General features: G+C 33.5%; 1 protein-coding gene across 5 annotated transcripts in view; it reads right to left on the reverse strand.

Annotated features, from left to right (window-relative positions):
- The window catches only part of LOC100370729 (protein scribble homolog), a 111,501-nt gene that overhangs the window by 55,989 nt on the left and 28,651 nt on the right, over positions 1 to 26,861 (reverse strand). For all 5 annotated transcript variants that reach the window (XM_085507931.1, XM_085507933.1, XM_085507934.1 and 2 more), the window contains exons 3-4: positions 2,630 to 2,708; positions 143 to 232 (exon numbers count right to left, since the gene is read on the reverse strand). In XM_085507931.1, the coding sequence (XP_085364057.1) occupies positions 143 to 232; positions 2,630 to 2,708 (169 nt within the window). The remainder of the gene's footprint in view (positions 1 to 142; positions 233 to 2,629; positions 2,709 to 26,861) is intronic.

Consider the following 26,861-nt stretch of genomic DNA (forward strand, 5'->3'; position numbering starts at 1 on the left):
TGTAATGCAGCTACATCTACGAAGCCAAAAAGTGATGTTAGACCGTTTTTGAATGTCATGCTGAAAATAATTACAATTGACATAGCAAAATGTTGTATTATTGAAGTATCCTCGTAATAACCTCATACTATATTCAACTGACCTTCCTATATCGGGTGGTAACCTTGTGAGGGAGACGTCATTTAAACAGAGGTGTGTGAGGTCACGGAGCTGCGTAAAACCGTCTGGTAACCTGAAAAATGCATAAATTACCGTGTAAATAGTAGAATTAAGAGTAGAAAATCTGCAGAAACATTTGACAGAAAAACAAATCAAATCAAATCAAATCAAATCCTCAAAGACAAAATTATATAAAATATATTTTCTAGTTATTTGTATATTTTGTATATTTTCTAGTTATTTGCATTGCATTCTACGCTTGAAATAGAATGGGAATTTCCAGTTGTGTTGTATTGTATATGTAAATGATATGTGATATGTACATATGCCAAAAATAGATTGGAAAATTACGGGTTTGTAACTCCTGCATATTAGAAAACTGAATTTAGTGAGCGTGCAGTGCTAGTGTCAATGGTGTTTGCAAAGCAGTGAAGACAAGAAAACAGTTATCATGGGGTTAAAGATTATGAGATACACAAGTCACAAGTTCACGTTCCCTTGTTAATACGTAACTGAGTGCTTATTCATGATGGAAAGTTTCATAAATTACATAATGTGTTACATGAGCTGAAAAATTGATATATACCGGTATATGTATATATTTATTGATGAATGACACTTGAGGGCTTCATAGATTAAAAAAAAAAAATATTTGACCATTACATTTGATTTCACTTGGGCAGCAATGATTTTGTTACATGTACATTCAAATCAGTAAAATACGTTTTCATAGGCTAAAATGACTTTTGGTAATGCCTTGTACCCAAGAGTCTCTGTTTTTTTCTCAATCAATGGAAACACTTCAAACTAAAGCATTCACAGATATGTATTGTGAATATTACAAATAGTTTCATCATTATAGTTTGGTACTAAACGTGTTCATCTGCCCACATGTGATTGGCCATTTCAACCATCATTTGAACTTGGAAATGATTTATATTAAAAAAAAAAATGCACATGCCATGTTTTGAGAAAATCAGTGTACCTGCAATGCAAATTAATTATGAGCAAATTTTGAAATAAGTTTCAGTAAGTAAAACAGACTATCTGGTAACTTGCGGAATATTCACCAGGATAAATACCATGTGACACAGAAACTAAAACCAGCACATAAAACTGACATTTACTTTAGTATTATATCTATTGTATTTTATTACACATTTTATTTCTGTCAACCAATGGAAATTATTTCTAAGGATGCAATAAATTCGTTATTATCATATCATCTACATGTGGATGACAACATTGGAACATTATTTACATTATGCAATTAAATTAATTGTTTCCATTCTTTAGAAACAAAGCTCAAAAAATGCTCCCAGGTGATGTCGTGTGTGTCAAGGATCACCCAGACCATGACGAGTATGATCACTGGGCTCTCTACGTCGGCGATGGTCAAGCTATACATTAGTGTCGCACTAAAAATGAAATAGTTGTGGAGCCGATAGAGAATATCTCGTAAGGTTGTCGTCTGGTCATATGTAAGAAGAAACTGGACAACAGCAAACGTGAAAAGATTGTTAGAAAGGCATGGAAGTTTGTTAGTACTGACGGCCTTCATTTGAGACAATGTTCTACTTGCCGTGATTTTGTTGAATTATGTAAAAACGATACATTCTCCACTATAAGTCCAAGCGAATCTGACACAGGGTGTTCATTTCGGGGACCTGATGAAATTCTTTTAATTATTTTAAATATTGACAATCATTAAAAAAAAAATTTGTGTCAGCGATCGGTCATGCATGTAAGGTGTCAGTCATAGTAAAGCTTATGTAATACTCTTCATTATCCTAGAGTTATGCAAATTGTTTAGTTTGACTAGGAACCTATCAATTGTGGTTTTGGCGCAACAAACACCATTCATTTGGTGATCAGACAGCTCTTAACTTTTTCACTACCAGACTTTCTCACCCAAAGTTGTCTGCACTTTTTTCTCATATTTTTCAATATTTTTGGAAATGAACCCTAATTTTGGAGCCAAGAGACAAAATTTGAGTCAATTTTCAGTTTTTACTCAAAATATTTGGCTATTCTTGTCGCAATCTTCCGAAGGGAAGTGCAGACTATAAGTGGGACTAGTTTATGAATTTGTGATGAAAAGCGGGAACTGGTGGTGAAATGGTTAACCCTTTTGAGAGCCCAAGTCAACTTCAGGCACCACCATCCACAGATCAGTTCCATTTATAGTCTGTTCTTTTTCCCAAAAAAATGTTGGAAAAATTTAAAATTTTGATCAAAAGCTGGAAGTAAAGTAACATTATGTCTGTTTGGTTCAAAAATAAGATTGAATTTACAGAAACTGAACAAATTTACTCGTATATGAGCGGAGAAAAAACTTGGCACTCAAATGATGGGTCAAATAGGTCGGCTTCTCTTTAAAATTAAGAACAGTAAAAGCTGAAACTTTATGCTGACCTGTGAACACTACAAAACATATGTTCCACCCTGGTGAAGCCGGACTTGTACTTACTTTGAAATTGGGTTTCCACTAAAATCGCAGACTTGTAATTTTTTACAGAATTTTATATTTTCAGGAATCTCCATAATATCTGTGTGAAAAATTGAAGAAAGAAAACAAAAGTGAGAAGTACATTCATGAAATTAATTCCACTGCATGTGAAAACAACACTGAAAATAAAGTATTGTGCAAAATGATTTTCACGATATTGTTATTATTCACATGAATTTTACAAGAACACATATTCCCAGCGGAGCAACTAAAAAAAAAATATTTGAATATGAATGATCCCAGTTTTGTCTCTTGTGAAATTAAAACAGCTTACAATTATACACGTAAGGAAGCCAAGTTGGCTCTATGGCAAGAAAAGTCAGAAGCCTGGGAAAATCTTCAAGGATTTCAAGTACCCATATTGAACACTGATTCAACATTAAATAGGAACTGAAGACACATTTTTCATGATATTTTCCTAATACAAGGCTTGAATGTCACAGAGTCATTTAAAGCGATTGTCTTGACACTCATTCACATGGAAGCCATGCAAATATCAACTTGTAATCCAACCCGGTAGTTTCTACATTAAACACTAATATAAAAACACCCACAGTAATTTCCACATTAAACACTAATATAAAGTCATCCACAGTAGTTTCCACATTAAATACATGTACCCAAAAAAAGTCATCCACAGTAAGTTATTACTATCATAGAAGCAAAATAAACGCACAACAACAAAAAAGCCTGGGGGTTTTATTCAAAGTGTCACACTTAATTGAAGTAGGGATAAAACCCTGTAATAAACTGGAGAAAGGATTTTGAACTTGAGTAGATTTCATACGCTTGACTGTGCTTTACTGCTTACTTTTAAAGAAATGTGACAGCATTTTACTGTTTCAGAAGACATTTAGTTGTCCAGCTCCACAGGGAATTGTAAAAGTGTTGATGGCTTTATTTACAATGCAATATCAACAATAATAATAGCAGGTATTGCTCTAAAGTACTTCATACATGAAAACAGACTAAAGAGGAGCCATACAAACCTTGGGGAGGGGAATAGAAGAAAAGATGTACCAATTATTGTTTTTCTTCTATCACTTAGTCTTGGGCTAAATTTGTGCTGAAGTTGCTGATCTCAATAGATCAAAAACAACACTTGGCAAGTGTAAAAATAAAATCATGGAAAATTAAATTGTTACCATGACAACAAAAAAAGCAGCATCCTTGTAAACAAGCTATGAGATCCATATTGAACAGAACTCGGCGCGACGACCACCGCTATTTGAACTAAAGGCGTAAAGTATCATTAAAGAACAAATTGTGCCTTCCATCAATCAGAGTTCATTTCTCACCTCAGAAATTCAACCTTTCAGCAGCATGGGGCAAGCCTTAGAATTAAAGCAATACAAACCAGTGTGATATGATTTTAATTTCTTTTTTTGCAAAAGAAAATTTTAGTCTCTCTTGTAGCCGCTGGCAGCCAGCTGTGGTAAATCTATATCTTAATCTCTATTCGCAAGGTGCCCTGTGTTGCTGGCTACATCTTTAAGTGTATTGTGTAGTATGGATTGAGTACACAAAAACACTGTCCCTGCAGCTCGATTCACAGGATTCCAGTATCAAACCAAACTGATTTTGAATAATTCATACGTGTATTCTAAGAAAAAACTGCAAGTTCTTGTAACCGATGTCAATGACAAATGCATGCTGGGAAGAAGAAAAAATGAGTAAGTCACCATCAATACAAAATATCATTTTTGAAGTATTAGAAGTGCACCTTTTTAAGTTCACATAAGCAGAAAACAAGGTTTATTACAGCTCCAATAGGGGGGGGGCAAAAAATTACATTTCCTACTTTTTTTAAGCGATGCTTTTATTGTATGCAAAAATATGTAAAATGACTAATTTTTATTGGGTTGAAATTTTGCTGATTTATCATTTCAGGCATATTCAGTGTGTTTTAAATTCACAGATTTATCATTTAGATAATGTGTTTTATGCTAAATTTTACATATTCGCTGGGTTTTAATTTAGTGCATTTTCCAGCAAATAAGCAAAATTACAACTCAGTGAATAATTAACCTTTTTACAGTAGTAGGCGACTGTATAAAATCTACTATAATAACCAACTGCAACTGGTGGTCATTATTTCTTTAGTCAGAACTAATCATTGCGAGAGAAATAACCTCGTAAATATGTAGTTTAATAGGACAAGAATAAAGCAAAATAGAATAAATTGCTAAACCAATATTTCTGGAAACACATGTTTTTTCTTTGCCTCAGAAGCATGACAGCATAAAATATTGTTTTTCTGGCTTTTAGATGTTGTTTGAACAGTTTGCATCAACAATTTCTCATTAAACATGATTTTTTTGTGTTTAATAAAAGCGTATAAATTTGAGAAAGAAAAATGTCGAAAAATAGCTTCGACATAAAAGCACACCCAAGACATTCATGTAGGCACATCCGCTTGGAATTTAGAGCAATTACAAATGTTTTGATTAATTTAATTAATAGCCTAATAAAGTTTGTTAATTAATTAAAAACAAATTAACAATCAAGTGAATATAAAGTGTACATTCGCAACTGCAACGTTCTCTATGGCTGAGCATTTTTTGTACGTTTGTTTCTTTATATTGATTTTACACTTTTCACCTTATAATTTTGTTCGTTAAGTACCCTGCCTTTTTTAACAAGATTAAGTAGTTAACATTTATCATATTTATTAAAGGGGTCGTATTGAACTGGATCAGCGAAAATATCTGTCGCTGTAATTTCTTGTCTCCGAAATGGTGAATTCATGATGAGATGGGTATGTACATACATGTATCATTGAAACAAGCTTCGGAATAGTAAATTGTAACTAAAAACATTTAATACATAGCTCTTCTGTAGGTTGCTTGGATACTATGTAAGCTGAAAAGCTCTTGAAGAAGGGCTGAAATAAGAATCTGAACTAACTAACAAAAACAGCTTTAATTTACTGTAAATGCCAAAATATCATCATTGTAGTTTTCAAGGTTATGTAAAAAAAAAAGTGCTTTTTTTTTATTAAACGTAATAATACTCCCACGCTCAGAAGTAGCGATGGATGAACGAACCTAACGAGGGAGAAATTACTTTGCTTTTAGAATAAAAACGTTACGAGACACGTCTACACACAATCACGTACAACGAATTGAGATGCAGAGAGCTTCCATCTTCAATCAGTTATAATGGGTCTATCAGTTTCCTAGTGATGAACAGCGCCATCTAGTGACAAGCACACACAAGGCTGTCAATGTCTTATGGAAACTAATGACTCCATTACAACCCATCAGTTGTTTTTCACAGCAATTAATTAGATTAAAAATGCAAACAATGTCACTTATCTTGTCTCACATCTTTCGTTTATATTACTTGTAACTCCTGTCTAGCGAGATAATTGAATTACAACTAAACAAACAAAAGTCTGAGTTAAAAAAAAAATATCGATTGCTCAAAGCGGAAAACTTTGCTGCATGAACTAGTCTTGAAGTAGAAAAACCCGACTTAAAATGTTTTGGTATTTTTAAAATTTTTTTTTTGAGAAGTGGTTAATTTTTTTTTGAGTACTGTGAAATGCATCTTTTTAGCTAACATTATTTTACCTAATTCAGCTAATGTCGCTAATTTAGAATAAGGTATAATCTCATAAGAAGGTATAATAATTAAGAATCAGTTAATCCTAAAACTATTTTTATAGTATTTATTGAGAATGTTTACTTAATTTTGATTGAAATTATGTCTTGATAAAAATAGTAGGATTTATCTTGAAATATTAACATTATTTTAACAACAAACATTTGGTTATTTGAAGTAAACTGCAAATGCCACGTACTGTAAAATACTTTATTTTTGCTTGGAACTAATTTTCGCTGAGGTAATGATTCAGTAAAAATAAAATCCAGCGAATATACCTTTTTTCCTACATTTTACATTCAACTCGCCAAAAATCAGTGAAAATAAATTCCATACAAAACACCCAAAAAATGTTTTCAACGAAAATTAATTGCAGCTAAAATAAAGTATTTTACAGTATGCATAAATGTACATGAATCTGGAACATATTTGGACGAGTATTCCCATTACTCCTCTGATACAGCTACGGAACCACCCAGCTAATAAAAAAATAAAGCATCAATGTTCTCGCACCAGTTACGAAATGCGTTGTTTACACAATATTCAAATGTGCTCGACTACTCTGATGCTTTAAGCACTACACAGTAAATCACTACTGCACGTACTCAGAGAACTGAACTTAAAATCCGCTGTAGTTTTTCTGTTTATAGCAATGATTTCAATACATTTTGTGCGAAAACAAAATGTGAGCTCGAGTTCTCATCTAGTTCTGATTGAAAGAGAGACAAGTCGTTTATTATTTCACCATTCTTTCACCACTATCACCATCAAGTCACTTTCAAATTTGATGTTGGCATGGTAACACCATCAGAATAGATGATATTTGCAGAATATCTTTCACTTAATCCTGTCGGGATTGAACTTCTTCTGAGTTTTGAATATTTTGTTAAGAAGATACAACAACCAAAAGTATTTTCAATCAATGTATGGTGTTTGCTTTATTAGAAGCACATCACTAAGACCAAAAAGACTTTTACTGTATGCTAGATGATCGAAATAGTTTTATTTTGGCCATAGACATACCTCTTGTCATTTACATAAGAATATGCACTACTACATGTATTTAAATTGATCAAACACGGTATTAATTTAGAAGTGCACATGAACCCAAAATCACATTTGTACATGTAAGCCAGATTCCATGAAATGCGTTTTATTTCAACCAAAGACTGTCATTGATACACGCATAGATACACAGACATGGTTTACGGCTTGAATATATGCATATTCATGACCTGATTTGCATAAATAATCAATTATAGCTTTTCCGTGGGTATCTCAAGAACCATTCATCAGATTTTTAAGAGACTTGATACAGACGTGCACACAAACCACAGACATACAACGAAACACTCTTTTTTTTAGTTCAGTATTATCAACTTATATTTGAAAAATCTGAGTTTCAATTATCGCATTGACTGCTAAAAGACAGACAACAGAAATGTGATGAAGTTAATTAATTTTAAACAATTCCTATATCTATTTCATACCTCCGATTCCCTCAGCACATGCAAGTTCTTTCTATAACGCTTCCTTTGTTTGCTCTAATAAAATCAAGCAAAATTTTATTCTCGTTACGTGACTGTCAATTCTTCTTGCAACACATGCTGTTAAACTCTGATGAGCAGGCCCCCAGTTTAATTTTAACTGACAAGCACAATTTTACATCAATTCTGTGCATGACCTTGGCACCCCCAACCCCTCAAAGGTCACACATAAGGTTTAAGGGACCCTGGATCTGGGTCACAACAAAATGAAGGGGGCTGCTACATATACATGTACATCATGAAGGCATGCACCGCTACACGCAGCCAAATCGAGGACCAATCCAGCTTTCAAACAAAGAAGCCAAACTAGGATCCTATTTTAACCAGATTAGAAGAAAGTGAACTTAAAGATAAGACAAGATTGCTGTAATTCAAGTTGCCAAAGATTCCACATTCAGATTAGTAATTTCATTAACCAAGCGATTTGTTGAGTGTAATTCACCTTGATGTCCATCAACTCCAACGGAAACACTGGAGTCTGAATCGAACACATGAATAAACGTAGAAATTACTTCTGCTGATACAAGCTAAATTTAGACAGACAAGTATAGGAAATGAACATAGATAGTCGTAATGTACAACTGAGAGGTACCAAAAAGGGAAACTATAATAATCTGTGTAAGTAGTGAAACTACCAGTATATACGAATGATATAAAGATAGAAATGGCACATTTGCGTACTAAAAGCCTCCGTGAGTAGCAGAGGCGATAGCCGAACAGCATCAGCACGCGATGTCGTGCGAAAACTGAATTTGAATTAATGCAGTATTCCAATCATTATTCCTCACATCACAAACGCCTAGGCAATAATATAAGGAGTCTAGGTAAATGGTTATCATAATTTTTCTAATCATTCTTATTCAGTATTTTGTTGGATTTAATTTAGCAACTTTCTTAACCAAATTTTGCTAAATACAAATTTTACTATATTTTGCTAACTGGTTTACCAACCCCATATACAAACGCATTCAGATTTAGACAAACTTCACATAAACGAGGATGTCATAAGAAATTTCATACTGTAAAGGGGGTAATTATTCACTGTGTTTTAATTTAGCTTATTTCGCTGACTGGAAAAATGCGCTAAATTAAAACACAGTGAATATGTAAAATTTAGCAAAGAACACATTATCTAAATGACGAAACCGTGAATTTAAAACCCACTGAATATGCCTGAAATGGTAAATCAGTGAAATTTAAACCCAGTGAAAATTAGTCATTTTACAGTAGTATGGAATTTTCAACGATTTGATGGTGATCGTCGTGGTAACTATATATCTCATTGTAATTTTCAGTGCTTCCATAATTTTGTGATTTTCTCTGGCTTGTAAGATTTGGAAAATCAAAATTAACAGTTCACAGTCATCTGTCTATTGATAAGTTTAAAAGATGCACACATGATAACTCCACATAATCACGTTATCTCTACGTGATAGACAAGACTTACATTGATGACATTTTGAAATGCTCACTCATTCAATCAAGTACTATTACTAGTACATACGTTCATTTATTCCTTTTTTACATACACTAAATTATAAAAACAAGTTTATCGCACATGGCGACAGCTAAGCGTTCCTTCCGACTTAACAATGGCTTCAACCGATGACTGTGACACTTTTAATCAGGAAATTAATTCCATATGAACATAAATGTCTAATAGAACAATAGAATGTCTAATGTCTAATCGTTGAATTTTAAACTCAGTGAAAATGCTCAAAATATTCAGATTCCACTGATATATAAGATTCTACAGCAACCAGACTTTATCAGCGTTCTCGCAGTTTCAGTGTTTCATCAATTTCTAACCTTATTTATATTTATAGTTAAGTGTTTTTAGGACAATTTTTTTTTAAATTCAGGTCCTGTTTTAGCGACATGTACAAAGTACAGTGTAAACAGTAAATCAAGCTTGGTAGCTTTTTAGAATAGTTGTTACAAAAGACAATCAACATCATTGCTAAAATGGCCTCAAGATATACACAGTCAACAACGGGTCTCAAATTGCAGAGTAAAAATATAAAATATCAATTTTGTCCTCCGACCACACAAAAATTCTCATATTTTAGATTATTAAAAGAGTTATGACAATCCAGACTTTTGCAGGAACTCTGTAGATGAAACAACAGTGGGTACAACACAAGAACCTCTCATGCGCTAACAAAATGAAATAAACTAAATCGTCAAACCTGGAAGGAAATGCAATGCATTCAATCAATCAAAGATGATAACAAATTGCATTTGTGACACAATTATAGATACATGGGTGTCACAAGTCATTCAGGTAGTATCCCTCTAGGCTGTAATAGATATCATTCACAGCTCTCAGTAACGAGACAAATAGCGAACAACGAAGAAACGTAAACAACCCACAACCCCATTTCACATTTCAGGCTTTAATTTTTCATGTGATGGTGATACATGATAGGGGAGTAAAAGGGGAAAAGCTTTGTTGCGGCACAAGGAAGCACTATAAAGACCGAGACTGCCAAGCGTTCTTAAATACGATAGCAAGATTTCCCCCGGCTGCTGAGTAGATTGCAAGAAGTCAGCAACGTATTCATACGGATCAAGAAATTGCAAGACTGCCATTAATTTTAAAAGTGATGTCTTAACACCACAGTTGCCATGGTAATAGACAGATATTACGATCCAAAGCACTCAGCTGTTGAAAATACCCTCAGAACACTTTTGTTTTCCCAGACAAACGCACGTACACAGAACCCACTAACTTTTACCTGAATTGCTACAATAATAGACATTAAAATATTGTGTTTGTCTTTAGAACATTTACCCATCACCTATCAAGATATTTGATGGCAGTTTTTTTGGTTAAATTTCCATGTACTCTCCATTAACCTTTTGTTAAAGTCAACTTTTATAAACTCTCGCATAATGTTTCACTTATTTTCTCAAAACTTTTGAATCAAGACAAGCAGCCAATGGGAAAACTAGGAAAGAAAAAAACAAAACAATACAAAAAAAAAATGTGAAAAAAGGTTGGTCGCCTGATATTGTAGCGTCACTCGTACAGAAGTTAGTACCGGTAGTATGCTGAAAAGGTTAGTTTGGCCATAAAATTTGACAAAGTTGACAAAGAACAAAGGAAAAAAAAAAAACAGAAAAAAATAATAAACTGACAGGTAGCAGGGTAATATAGTCCATGTATGTACACAGCGTATACCATATTTTATGTTAGACATGCACATAAAAAAAATTTATATTATTATTATTAAAATATGACTTCAGTTGGACCATAGATTTATATAAGCCTGATAGAACAAACACAGCTGTGCGAAAATATCATTTTATGTGTACCGATATGACCTAATGGCATCACTGATTACTGTGGAATACTTTATTTTCGCTTTGATTTAATTTTCGCTATTTTCGCTGAAAGAATGATTCACTAAAAATAAAATCCAGTGAATATACTATTTTTCCTATATTTTACATTCAACTCGTCAAAAATCAGTGAAAATAAATAACATACAAAACACCCAAAAAGTCTATTTAGCGAAAATGAATTCCAGCTAAAATAAAGTATTCTACAGTATTGCACAACTGGATCAGTTGAATTGCAAGTCAAATTCCAATTAAGTATGAGTTCCGTCCGTCAAAGTTTAGCTTAAAAAAAAGTAAAATATTAAAGTCATATTTATTTAATTCAAATAGAAATTTCAAAATTTAAATTGTTCTTGAAATTTCTATTTTAAAGGGCAGTGGTCATCGCACAGCGCGTGTTTGAATATCATGTAAATAAACAATGTAATTTACATGCATTGTATACGTCACTATGAGTACCGTATCGAATAGGACGCAGAGCGACGACAACAGCCCATTAATAATTAAATTAGAATTTTCAGATTACATTTTTGTTATAATATTTTATATTTTTTTTGCTGTATTGAGAATTGTTTTATTATGTAAGCCTATTAAAAAGCTGTATCTTCAAATTTAAATATGATGTGTTTGAACATGGCCTCTGTGATGAATTTTGACTTGGAGAACAATAGCAACAGTTTGAAATAGAATGTGACCAAATTTATTACCCTTTTAAATGTCAATATAGACCCTTTCACAAAATGGACTCCCATAAAATTGACTATATGTTCATCATTTCGAAAAGAAAATGTGATTAACACATACAGCCGATGGGAGATTATGTTGACTCGGTCCAAATTAACAAAGAATTTACCGAAAAATAAAAATGTACCAAAATATTTCACCAAAATTATACAACATGGTTGTTAAAACAAATTCAGGACACCGGAAATGAAGAAGGAATTGTCGCCGCATATTTTTTTCCGAAAATGTCAAGGAAAATTGTCAAATCTGTCATTACTATACTTTTCCATAGTGGGACTGTATCTCAAAATGTTAGATGTGGTAACATTGACTGAAAAAGTCACATATTGTTATAGATACAAATCCTAATACTGTTAAAAAGAATTTCACAAAATTGTAATTTAATTGAGCAAGTTTAGAGGATAATAAAAAGTGTCCATTACATACTAAAGTTCTCTCCCATGATGCTTTGCTTTATAATGCAGTGACATGCTCAGTAAAGCAAAATTTTAAGTTATCTCCCATAATGCAATGCGTACATGTGCAGTGACATGCTCAGTAGTGCAAAATTTGAAGTTATCTCCCATAATGCAATGCGTACATGTGCAATGACATGCTCAGTAGTGCAAAATTTGAATTCAACTCGGGGACAAAATACTCGAAGACTCAGCTGCCACGAGAAGCGCCTGATGCATATTCAGCAATTTCTCATTTCAACACGTGCAGACAATTAAAATATGTCAGCAGCTGTCAGACTGTGTAATCAATAACGTCAGATATGATATAAATATAACATGGCACGAGAGAATCACCGCAGCTGATCAATTCGTCACACCTGATTAAAATGAAACCTTGCTTAGACATTATTAAAATGTTTATATTTACATTCTTACACAAAATATTTATTTTTCTTATCAGCATGTACATCAGGTTGAAATTTATCAAATATTTTTTTTTAAATCAAAAATGGAAGCGCAATTTTTAATAAAAATCAAAATAAAAAAGTAAAGCACAAGCACATTACTTTTGGAAAACATTCTGCCCAGAAACTATTTCATTTTTTTTCTAAAGCATACAAACTCATGATTATTGGGCGGCGAAATCAGTATAATAGCAATAGACCATTTTCCGTTCACTGCGAGAATCATGCGTTATGCGTGAAATCGAACGTAAAAACAGGACAAACAAAGGTCATAGTGTCGTAGTCGCGTCAAACATCACGTGGGATTCGACAAACGCGAAAGTATTTCGGGGACATTTCCATGCTTAATAATGTGCTTTCCACATTTGATGATAGGCAATTTCGATTAAGTAAGGGTATTCGGAAGCAATATTCCTCTGTCAAAGATCGGCCGGTCAATGTAAGCTACGAAAATAAAGAAATTCTAGTTCAAAATCAAATCGTTCGATTTTTGCGGCAGATGTTCGACGCGCGTCTTTCATGCATCTCGCGAGATCTCGCAATTGTACGGAAAATCACCTATTATACATCTGTCACCGCAATGCCACAAGTTTCAGCGTGCCGTTTTGCGGTATTCTACAAGGTATTTTCATCATACCATATAAGAAAATGCGAATTCAAAATATGAAATGATTACACATATAAGCGTCCTCTTCTCTAATAATAAAAACAAATATGGCTGCCATCAGGGCTTGACTGACTCCACACAAAAAGGTTCACTGATTCTGTTCTAAACTTTTTGGATTTTGACATTCCCATGATGTATCCTTAGAAAGAAAAGATGTATAATAATAAGGTTATCACGAGGATACCTCAAAGTATGCACTCAGACAATACGCCGTCGCATTGACCTCCGCTGCGCGTTGGTCAGTACTCCTGCTGTCTTCTTGCATACTTTGAGGTATCCTCGTAATAACCTTATATTATTATTAATTTCTGGTAATGAATTATTACGTTTTTCTACAACTTGATTAAAGTCAGATGCAAGTATGGGTCCCACCATATCGGTGTTTGATGACAGGAAAATACTGAATTTCCCAAATCTATAATATAATCAAGTTGAACGGCTAACATTTTCCAAAAATGTTAAAATCAGATAATCGATATGCACAGATTCATTACAATTTCAGAAATGGTTCCTGAGATATCAGTGGCACAGATGTGCATCTAAAAACATGCAGGACTTTGTTACAATGTTTTGTTCGGCGTCAAAAATGTGAAATACATTTATCAGCCAAAAATTTGTCTTTAATACATTATGTATGTACATAGGGACTTGAAGCAGTCAATCAGTTCAATACAGGACCCACAGTGACCATAGTGAAATTACTTTACATCAAAAGAATTATAAAAAAAAATTCAAAAAAATCTTGCAAATTGCTGCACCAAAATTTTTTGGCAAAAAAAAAAAAAATATGACATTCAAAAAATTAAACTGAAAAACCTTACAAAAGATATTGCTAATGCTATGCAAATAAATTCCATCTTCTAAAAGTTAAACCAGTTAATATCGAAATAATGGGCATTACCATGGCGAAGACGGATAACAGATTGATCTCGGCTCAATTAGGGCTTAGCTAATCGATAAATGTATGAAATATGTTGCTATGACAGCCATTACAAAAGATTCCCATCATCACTCGTATTAAGTGCATACATTCTTTTTAACTCATAACATTTCAAGTTATGAAGAGGTGTACGTTTCTTATAATTCAAAAGACACTGTTAAGATGTTCTGATTAAGTGGTTCTTTTCGATGAGCAGGCATTTCAGCAAGAATACTCCATCCACTCAGATAGTATTAATAATCAAAGTACAGTTAAACGAATAAAGACGTGCTCCATTGAGAGAAATTTGACCACTGACTAAGATCTATCATCAACAGTGTTGTAGTATTTCTTATGACGTCACTAAGCGTCACTTCAAGTAATTAGTTTTCATGAGGATAATCGATTCGGACACATAAAAACTAAAATAGTGACAGACGTATTTGTAACTGTTATGCCGTTAATAAACTTCCATGGAATTCACGACAAATAACCGAAATGTTGAAAATGACTTTATCGACTGCGAACTTTGACCTCATCTGAATACTTTATACGCTATACCATGTTCTATGATTATGTTTTATTTTTAATAAAATGTCGTAATGTTGACAAAATAAATGATAAATGTAAATTAATAAACAGAAAACAAATTTGTTTTTTACGTTTCTTAAAGGGCGGTGGTCATTGCGCCATGCATGCACGAGATATGGATCTTGTATAAACAAAGATGACGATTTTGACTATTGCGCAGATCAACGAGTACAAACCGTGAGGTTAACAAGCTTTAATTTGGTATTATGTTTTGGTGATTGGGAGGTATCGAAGGAATCTCCAGCAGTATTCAAATTAGTGCAATTGAGGTCAGGACAAAACTCGTACTTGTGATTTCATTAGCAAAGCACACTAGATTGTGGGAAAATCAATGTTTATCAACACAAATTACGCACATGCGCGGCGGCGCAAAGACTACTGCCCTTTAAACATTTCTGATGAGTTACGCCCTCTAGTGACAACTACTTGCTACTTGCTTCCACACAACTTGTGAAAGTACCGCACTTTTATTAATAACAGAACAACAAAAGGTGAACTATCCAAATTGGAAAAATAATCAATTTCTATTTACATTTAACCCTTTGAATGCCAGTAAACTTTTTAAAATAAATATGTACAATTTTTTTCATGTTTTCTCAAAAATGTTGATCAAACCATATAGCTAAAGGGGAAATTGTCCAATGGGTCTAAAATTAATACAGAACAAAAAATTCCAAATGAATGTTGCACAAAAATGTTGGTTGGGAAAAATGATGGTATTCAATCATTTGATGAGCGTCTGTTTTGGTGCTCAGATGTCCACAATGTAGGTGTTCAGGTGTCCACAATGTAGGTGTTCGGGTGTCTACAATGTAGGTGTTCGGGTGTCTACAATGTAGGTGTTCGAGTGTCTACAATGTAGGTGTTCGGGTGTCTACAATGTAGGTGTTCGGGTGTCTACAATGTAGGTGTTCGGGTGTCTACAATGTAGGTGTTCGGGTGTCTACAATGTAGGTGTTCGGGTGTCTACAATGTAGCTGTTCGGGTGTCTACAATGTAGGTGTTCGGGTGTCTACAATGTAGGTGTTCGGGTGTCTACAATGTAGGTTTCGGGTGTCTACAATGTAGGTGTTCAGGTGTCTACAATGTAGGTGTTCAGGTGTCTACAATGTAGGTGTTCAGGTGTCTACAATGTAGGTGTTCAGGTGTCTACAATGTAGGTGTTCAGGTGTCTACAATGTAGGTGTTCAGGTGTTTACATTGAGGTGACTGCGACAAAATGTTGTACAGTATTGATAAAAACAAATTATGACATTAAAAGAAAATGTTTAGTTTAACACAAAATAGTAGGTGCTCTGGTGTGTTTTATGTGGATACATCGAACATATCAAACACAATGAGGTGACTGCGACAAAATGCTGTACAGTATTGATAAAAACAAATTATGACATTAAAAGAAAATGTTTAGTTTAACACAAAATATTTTCCATACGGCCTATTCTGATCTAAATGCACGTCACGTTTCTCCACAGAACGAGCAGACAACACCAATACATTTTGAAGTATCATCGCACATATGCAGGGTTTTCAATAAAACTTGAAGTAGGAGCATGCAGTTCGTAGCTTATGAAATTACAAACAAAAATTAATCGTATGGGTAGTTGGCTAGACATGCCATTAGCAACACCAGCAGAAGGCTAATTTTGACGCGTGCCATCCTTTCAACACTGCGTAACTAGCGATGTCAAATTCAATTATCTTTACAGCAATCTGTTTTATTCATGATGCATAGACATCAACCAAACACAAGAAACGTCCGTTTTGTTCCTTCGAGCAAGACAGAGAAGGATACATCACATGACCTTTTCTGGGTAATGATTATCTTTTGGCTTACATTGATATCTTTCAAGGAACACAAGATAAAAGGATACAAAATGAATCACTATCATTATTCGGCATACATGTACAATTATCTTGTAGAAATGAGATGCGGGCTTTTTTTTATTCAGTCTTCCTTAGTGATCCTTGAAAATCACAGCGTGGCGCTCCTCCACGTAGGAAGAAAAATATTCAGCATTGGATGCCATGTCTGTAGTTGATAATTTCACCACAAGCAATGACAGACATGATAGAGTGTCAGTCTTCATGTAGATTTTTCAACACAATTACCAAACCCATTATATAGTTCGGTTGATGTCACGTATACAAGCAACCGGCAATATTAATAATCACTTATGATTATGTTTGAGCATTTCTACAATACCATCTCCCATGAAGTGATTACACACAAGCAGCTAGACTATTAAGCATCCAGCAATTTTTAAATTACAGTCAAGTACTAAAGTTTTCTCAAAGTTGCTATTTTCACCGTATTTAGATTCAGCTAAAGTTGGCAATTCTGTGACAGTGATGCGAGTCTAATATTTTCGTCGCTATTAATTTTCACGAAAAGTGAACTGCAACACACACTTTTAGATTTCCCACCACCTCACGAAATTTACAGAAATTGTCTCTTGTGAAATTAGAAATAATTTTCTTCCATACAATACATTAGTTGTCATAGCAACCTAACTAGAGTGTATACAATCATCAAACTTTGTTAACCTAAATAACTAAGTAAGGTTCACTCAACATTCCAGTTGTAACGCATACAAGCAGGAGTAGAAATCAACAAAATCAACCCATGGCTATATTGGTTAGTCCATCTAGGTTTGGAAAATATTGAGAACCTTGCAAATAAGTAAGTAAATAAACGTCACAATTCTCAATAAAAAAAAAAAGTGCAATTATTTTGTAAATTTATAGTAGATGAATGTGGAGAACAGTAGCCCTAAAAGTCTTAATTTGTGTGCTTTGGGGCAACTACTAATTTTCAGCCCTGTGTAACACGTACAGCCCCAAGTCTAAATTGTCAAATATTTTTTTGTGCAAGTTTATCATCACAGACTGACTAGATGATTTAAATTATATTGGTAAGTTACACAGTTCAACTGTCAATGTGGAAAGCTTGGTAAGCGCATTGTAAATACAGAAAAGTGCAGAAAACCCTGGGAGTAATAAATTTGATAATTACTGCTGACAAAACCTATAAAGTGTATACCCGGTACATTTCTTTCAGACTTTCACTACAATACACAACTACCGTTTGCTTCTCCAGTGGGTAATAAATACGAAATGCACACTGAAAAATAATTAATATTTCAAGGAAGACTGAAATATTTATTCACACAAACTATTTTTGTGTGGACTCTTGAGGAGGTAGGTAAATTGGACGATTGGCACTCTAGATTCCAGCACCGAGAACGCAAATTACTAAATGGTTAAGGTTATCGACATCGGCCCGACTTGATGTATGCATACTCTGTACAACAAATGCATACAATGCATAGTTTTCATGAAATTTTAATGCATAAGCACATTGGCACTTCAAAAAAAATAATTTTATAATAGAACAGTTGAACACTTGAATACAGATAGGGCAAGTTTAGTAATTCAACCTTTGACCTCTATTTTGTAACAATATTTTACACATTGTTTTGTAATTTTCTATAATTTCTTTGTAAATTCTTTAGCCAAATAGGGATAATTTTACATTGGCAAAATTTTAGAAAAAAAAAAAAATATGAAAAAAAATTTATCCAAGTTTCATTTTTTGAATGTTGACAAAAGTTGACATTGGTTGTCAAAAAGTTAACACCAGTTACCGATGTGAGGTTACTACTGGAATAAAGCAAATACATGGCAGAGCAGATAGATTACAAAACTACACACCAATACAAGTTCTATTAATTCCTTTCTATTTTAAAATTAATTGCTTGGGACAAGTAGGTCAAAATATTTTTAGAAATCCACAAGCGTACATGCTTAGGTATTCATGCAGTTATCATCTTTCATGAAATAATGAAACACAGAATGCTGTTTGTGAGCAAGGAAATAAGATTTTCTTTTTAACCATTTGGGAGTTGGCAAAAAAAAAAAAAAAAGTATCAGCAAACTGGTCTGGGGTTAATATGTACTGGTGACAGAAATATTATTTATGATAAAATGATTATTAAGAGTATTTAGCATTCATAGTGAAATACAGCTGAACAAAATCAACATTTTCCTAGTATATAATAAAAATTTTTCAAGTTTTTTCAAACAGTACAGGGGCGCAATATACACCACATGGGGGGGGGATGTTTATAAATAGCCCCAGTTCTTCAATAACCGAAAGACTGCCTCATACACACCCTCAGAGAAAAGACTCACAAATAACTTGTTTGATAATATTCATGTATATATTTGTAATTGTCGTCAATTTTGTCAAAAGTGTTTTAGGAAGAAACCAAACATTTGGATTTTTCTGTAACAATCTTATTGCTTAAAGCGGAAGGATCGTCACCTGCGCACGCGCGACAATTGAGTCCCAAGTGACGCTTGTTTGTAAACAATGACACGCTATGGCCATCTGACGCATGCGCAGGTGACGACTCCCCCGCTTTAATGCGGTGCGCTCGACATTCACTATATAGAAAGAAGGTATATGAAATCAAAAAAATTGGTTGGAATGACCTTAGCTAATTTACATAGAAATAAATTATTGTGAGCTCATTTGCATAAAATAAATATTTCGACCTCCCCCACCTCTCCCTGATAAAAACGAGTAGGTGCAGTTATCAAAAACACAGAATTTATTTTATTTGGCATAGTGTACAAAGTAAGCAGACATATACTTTGTCTCTTGCCTACAATTAGGAAATTTACAATCAGCCGTTCTAACAATGGCGTATACCCGCCAAGTAGCAATGCCAATTACGATTCACTACATAGTTTATAATCTAGTAAGGAGGTGAAAGGTCAAATAAAACTTGCTGTGAACTTTCCCAATAGTTTTCCCATGGTGATACTAATTCAAGAGCAAATAGAAATTAAAGGTGAAAACACCAACTTAGAATTGTTCTCACCTGCAAGTGAAATAAACATGCGCAAACAAAATTGTAGTTTAAGAGTAATGTATTGAATTGCTTTCCAGTTCACAGAACCTGTTGTAGAGTTTTTCCATCAAAATCAAAGACATTGACAACCCTAGCAATAGATCTTGCAGATACAGAAGCAGTGGGCACACTGGAAAGCATAGAGAATTCCCTGAGGTCTTGGATTCCTAGACTTATTTAATCATGTTTTCAAGCGAGAGATGAAAAAGGAGCCAACCAGTCTAGAAGAACACACCAGGGAAATTCGAAGACGACTGTTGAAAGGGAAAGTGAATTCACGAATGTAGGAAAATGTTAGTTAAAACACAGGATGATACAAATATATTTGCATGTACTTTTTCACACATTGCCATGGCAATGTATACATGGGATTAACGCAAGTAGTAAAATACACAATGGATCGTTAAATGACAAATTGGCCAAAATGTCACTTGACAATTTAACAGGAAAACTGACCTCATTATATGTGTAAGTAAATTACACCATTCTCACATGCCCAGTTTTGTAAAAGTGAAAGAATAGCAAAAAAATGTATCCAGGAAAGGACAAGATATTAAACAGAGGTCGAAATAAGGGGAGCCCGGGATTCTGATATTTCTAGAGAAAATTGTCAAGCAGCCTGCATATAGAGGCTCCCCACATATTCTTATTTTCCACTATTGTATTCTTTTTTTCATGTCTTGTCTCTTCAGTTCATTGCCAGACTTTTTAGTTTTTTGTATAATTATTTAACCATTTTGCCTTATCTTATTGCTTTGCATTGTTATATTAATTCCCTTGTCTTATTAAATTCTTTTGTCTTGTGATTTAATTCTTTTGTCTTGTGATTTAATTCTTTTGTCTTGTGATTTAATTCTTTTGTCTTGTGATTTAATTCTTTTGTCATGTGATTTAATTCTTTTGTCATGTGATTTAATTCTTTTGTCATGTGATTTAATTCTTTTGTCTTGTGATTTAATTCTTTTGTCATGTGATTTAATTCTTTTGTCTTGTGATTTAATTCTTTTGTCTTGTGATTTAATTCTTTTGTCTTGTGATTTAATTCTTTTGTCTTGTGATTTAATTCTTTTGTCTTGTGATTTAATTCTTTTGTCATGTGATTTAATTCTTTTGTCTTGTGATTTAATTCTTTTGTCTTGTGATTTAATTCTTTTGTCATGTGATTTGATTCTTTTGTCTTATGATTTATATTCTTTTGTCTTATTTTATTCTTTCATACTTGTCCTAGTTAATTTTTCTGTCTTAAATTATTTTGTCTTATTACTTTATTTCTTTTAATATTGCCATTTTGTTCTAATCAAAGAATAAGGATCATAAACGGTCTCTGGAAAGAGAAGGATTCTAAATGCCGCCTCATAAAATGTACGAGGGTCAAGTTTAACACTTATAAATTATTTATGCCCACATTAGAGTTGAGTGCATTATATAGAACGATGTCATCAGTTCTTATCAGGCACTTGATGGTACCACCATCTGAGACACTGATAGCAATCATAAAACAGAGGAAAGCAATTTTGGTAATCCATGATAGAAATGTTTTTCAGTGATTGTTATCATCGTGGATTGATCCGCCTTTTCTTTTTTGTTTAATCTACAATGTACTTTCAACAAATCCTTCATAAATGTAGCATGATTTGATTGGCTGTATGCATATGTAGTATGTTCAAGGCTTGATTTGATTGGATGATGCACATATGTAGTATGTGTAAGGCTTGATTTGATTAGATGATGCACATAAGTAGAATGTGTAAGGCTTGACTTGATTGGATGTTGCGCATATGTAGTATGTGTAAGGCTGGATTTGATTGGATGATGCACATAAGTAGTATGTGTAAGGCTTGACTTGATTGGATGATGCACATAAGTACATGTAGTATGTGTAAGGCTTGCTTTGATTGGATAACGCAGTATAACTCTGCATCAGTTTCTCAGGGCTTACACTTCACAGACGCATTGAAGGATATTGCCACGTAGCCCAAGGTGTGCCTTGGTGTCCTTCAAAAAATACAGATTTTCTAAATACTAAGGCAATTTAAATTTGCCTTAGTATTTAGAAAATCAATATTTTAACAAATTTCACTTTAAAATGGGTGTCTTCTCAATTTCATAGGTTCAAGCCATGGTATCTGATATCAAAATTATTTGGGGGTGTAGGGTCAAGGTCAAGGTCAAGGTCAAAACACACAAAAAAGTTTACTTCTGGTAACATATTAGTTTGAACCTGAATCATTTTTTTTTTTTAAATTAATTGAAGCAATCTTATTCAAGCAACTCTGCAAGCAGACATCCTAATAAATAAACTAATTGGATTCTTGAAATATCCTTAATTATATTTTTATCAGAAACATATTGATTGTCAAATTATTGACGGAACCTGATCAATAAACAGATTAATGGTAAATGCCAGATCAGATATAGCCAGATTGACATAGCACCAGAAAATCCGGCAATTGCTCCCAAACTACGTATTCATTAAAGGATGCGATAATGAATATTTAAACAATACATAGTGTGAATGTACATATCAGAAAAAAGTATGGCATCATTAGATACAAGCACTTTTTGCAAGTGAACAGAGAAGACAGATGTAAAAAAAAAAACTTTTTTTCTCTTGAAATTTATTGACGGCATCTAAGACCTGTTATGGCTTTGAGAATCTCAACCTCTGCTACGGTTGCTAAGAGCGTTAATTGATCGCATTTTTAGCACTACTTATCTAAATGACAAGAGTCGCTACATTCAAACGTACTGAGATGTATATCAACAATTCTCTCCATATTGACAACAATGGCAAGCATTGCTAAATTATTGACATCTGAGTTTCCAAAGGGTAGTAGTTTATTTTCAATCAATTACTCCTCAGATTTAAACCACAAAATGCCATAGCAACTGCCAAAACTAAATACAATGTATCTGTACAATGACCGGGAAATATGACCAAGTCCAGTATTATAATTCATTTATGTCATCCAGGGCCTGAGAGATAGTTAAACCTCCAAATATTAATATCACGTTAACTGTTCCAGAAATCTATGTAACCATGGTGATTGTCACAGTGGAGGCAATGACGAAAGAAAATATAACACTGTTTGAGTAGTAAAACAAGTTCCCTCACTCCCAACGAAATCGTGCGGCTATTTGCATCTCAGGATCTACTACAAGTACAATGTAATTACTTGTATACTGTAAAGTGGTGTAGCTTCAGAGAAATGAATCAGAGTACAATTCTAGCTCAGGGAAATTAGTTAGGTTTATAGCTACACAGAGATTTCATCCTTGTAAACAATCATTAAACCCCAAACCACAAACGTTCCTTAGCACTAACGTAATATTTTGAGCGCCAAACTCAACTGTCGCCATTCACAAAATGAAGTATTTTACATTTTTAACATATTTGATATAGACATAGCATTCCAGAGCATAATATTTTAAAGAATCATAACAAACATAAATTAAATTTTAAGTGGTGAAAATTAAAGATTTTGTAACGTTTTTGTAAATCTTTTCACTCACTGCCCCTGGATTTTTTCCATGACGCAGTTTTTTTTTTTTTAGCTTTTGCTTGAACAATAATTATATATACATACTCACACATAGTATGACTAAGATTACAACATGACGCGATCGAAAAGATACATCATCCACAGTGTGGCGCCTAGCTTTTAAATCGGCTTAGGGCATACTAGAGTAAGTCTTAGTTTTAGTGCATTGACAACTAATAGCAAACTAACAATGTTGGCTGCGGGAAAACTGTCATTTCTATAACATATCAAATATATGTAAATGTAGGGACTCACTATGCAAAACAAAAACTGCTTTACATATTGTAATCTTGGCAATTTCATGAAAGACATAGTTTTGTGAATTTTCCAGTTCAGCGAAGATAATGAAAGTTTGTAGTAGTAAAAATGTGACTGGGTTGCAAGGATACTTTATAGGAACTTCGTAAAATGCTGTCCCTACAAGCACAATCAAATCATATTGCAACAACTTGCAGTGAGTGGCCACATATAGCATGCCCAGAAGTGGTTTTTATTTGCATTTATAGATTAAAAAGCTGATACATAGAAAGTGTATGGCACAGAAATTGATTTCTATTCACTCTCAGTATCAGTGAAAAAAATGGTTAGTTTCAAAAGCTATACACAGCAACATATATGTGGAGTTGCGAGAATTCAACAATAAATCATGGAAAATCATGTACCGGTAATTTTGCAGAAGCGGTTTTCATAAGATTTCATCCAATGGAACATAACACAGACTTTGTTAAGGCCGAGAAAAAAAATATCTTTGTTTCTCATTTCCGCGTGCATCATTTTGAACTGTGCGCCTCGAACGTTTTTTTTTCCTTCTAAAGCATTCCAAAATGCGCTTGTACTTGCACTTGTCTCAAATTTCCCCCATTTTAGCTCAGTATTAAAACAAGCAGCCTATCGGCTGAGATAGCTCCGCTGTTAGCAATGCACATTTCAATTAAAGAACTGAAGACATCATTAGAAAATGAACAATATAAATAGTATCAAAGCAATCTGACTTACAGTTTTCAACAAGAAGTCGAAAATATCACTTTTTACCAAAAATGACAAAAATATTCACCAAAATTAGAGAATTAAAGATATCATTACAAAATGAACAAATCTGAGAGAGGTCCACATGTAGTACCTATATATGTAATATCAAAGCAATTGCACTTGTGGTTTTTAACAAGAAGTCGAAAATATCAGTTTTTACCAAAAATGACAAAAATATTCACCAAAATTAGAGAATTAAAGATATCATTACAAAATGAACAAATCTGAGAGAGGTCCACATGTAGTACCTATATATGTAATGTCAAAGCAATTGCACTTGCGGTTTTTAACAAGAAGTCGAAAATATCAGTTTTTACCAAAAATGACAAAAATATTCACCAAAATTAGAGAATTGAAGATATCATCACGAAATGAACAAATCTGAGAGAGGTCCACATGTAGTACCTATATATGTAATATCAAAGCAATTGCACTTGCGGTTTTTAACAAGAAGTCGAAAATATCAGTTTTTACCAAAAATGACAAAAATATTCACCAAAATTAGAGAATTAAAGATATCAACATGAAATGAACAAACCTAAGAGAGGTCTACCCAAGGTACATATACACCAAGTATCAAAGCATGTAGGCTTGTAGTTTTCAAGAAGAAGTCGAAAAAGTAAAACATTGACACGGACGACGACGACGGACGACGACGACGGACAATCACTCATATGATAAGCTCCGCTCGACAAAGTCGACAGCGGAGCTAAAAAAAAATAAAATAAAAAAATTGCCTGGGCGCCTCATTTTAAAATTTCCATGAAACGAGAAACAGAATTTTTTCCCCGGCCTAATACTTCTAAAATATTTACCATTTCAAGGAAGAAAACCAGCATGGGCAATCGTTTTGGTTTCCTATTCAGTGTGCTTGATTTTTATTTGCTGATGATTCTGAATAGGATTCAAACACATGTGGATTCATAAAGATTCAATCCTGTTTCAAATTACTACATGCCTTAGCGACAAGTCATCAATCATTTTCAGCAATTCAGACCATCAAATAGTACACAGCCCCACAAATGAAGTCTTAGCAATGATCTCAGAGAGAAATTTCAACTGTCAAATTATGATGACATGAATGAAGTGTTATAATTACATTTCAAAAACATTAAATTTACAAATTAAATAATAGTCTTTTGATCCAAACTCTGAAAACAGACACATGTCATACACTAATTAATTCATGACAAGTTATTGAAAATTGTCATCGTTTGACACATCTTCATTATTTATACATTTCTCATATTCTATCACGATTATACTTATAAATCCTGCATAAGAAATGAATGTGACTAGTCCCGTTCGCATGAACAGGTAAATTTGAACCAAGTGTAATGTTCAAGTAATACTATACGATAATAGTCATGCAATACGTGTTTTAATTCCGTGTAAACAACGCGTTTGAATTCTGTGTAAACAACATGTTTTATGCATGTGGCAGTGTTGTATATGCAGCAGCACTATGAGGACCAATTTTGAACGTGACGCTGCACGAGAACTAGTGCCCTTTAACGATTGGCTGCCATGAGCAGAATTTACAGATTTTTAATTTATTTATGTATGTGATACTGTGCCAAAAAAAAGGATCTTTGTAGAAGACCAAATGTACACACGAGGTAAAAGGGTAGAGTATGTGCGTCACCTATTGCAAATATACACGAGAATAGCGGTCTGAAAACTGGACAATTAATCCTTGTTAAAAAATTTGCAAGTGTAAACTTGTGTATTTTCAAGACATCTGACATCACGTTATGTATACCATGGAGTCAATATATTAAATCCATCTCTTACTGATTTGATTACGTAGTGTAGTGTTTTGCTTTATTTTTGTGGCTTTTTTTGTCAATTCTTGTTGTATGTGTTCTTTTTTTATGACTTTTGTTCAGGGATCTGTGGTTGACTCAGTATTAGAAGAAATAAAAAAATACAAAAAAAAGAAAAATGACAAACCATTTACTACATGAATAATAACAACTTTATACCAATAGTGTAAGAATTTTTACATTTCTTATTTGGCGTTTAAAATTAAAAGTTAATAAAATGTTAAAATAAACTATCATACAACATGAAGCATGGCTGAGGTGTACTGTTTTTTCATTCAAGTACAAATAGAGAGCTAGAAACATGTCTATGTTTTGGGTGTAGTATATATTTAAATTGTATTCCTTCATCCAAATTCATAAAATTTGCATTTACTCTGATGATAATTTAAAACATAATGTCTATTGGTTTAGTATAAAATTTACGATGTATGTAATGATGTTCCTCATCTTCCACTTTATAACAATGGCAACATAATCTTCAAGTTTTAGTACTACTGTAAAATCTGTATTAGAAACCACGGCTTCTATTAAAACGGTACAATGCAACAGAGGGGATGTTG

This window comes from Saccoglossus kowalevskii, chromosome 14 (genome assembly GCF_978046115.1).
Source record: "Saccoglossus kowalevskii chromosome 14, keSacKowa6.1, whole genome shotgun sequence".
Lineage (NCBI taxonomy): Eukaryota > Metazoa > Hemichordata > Enteropneusta > Harrimaniidae > Saccoglossus > Saccoglossus kowalevskii.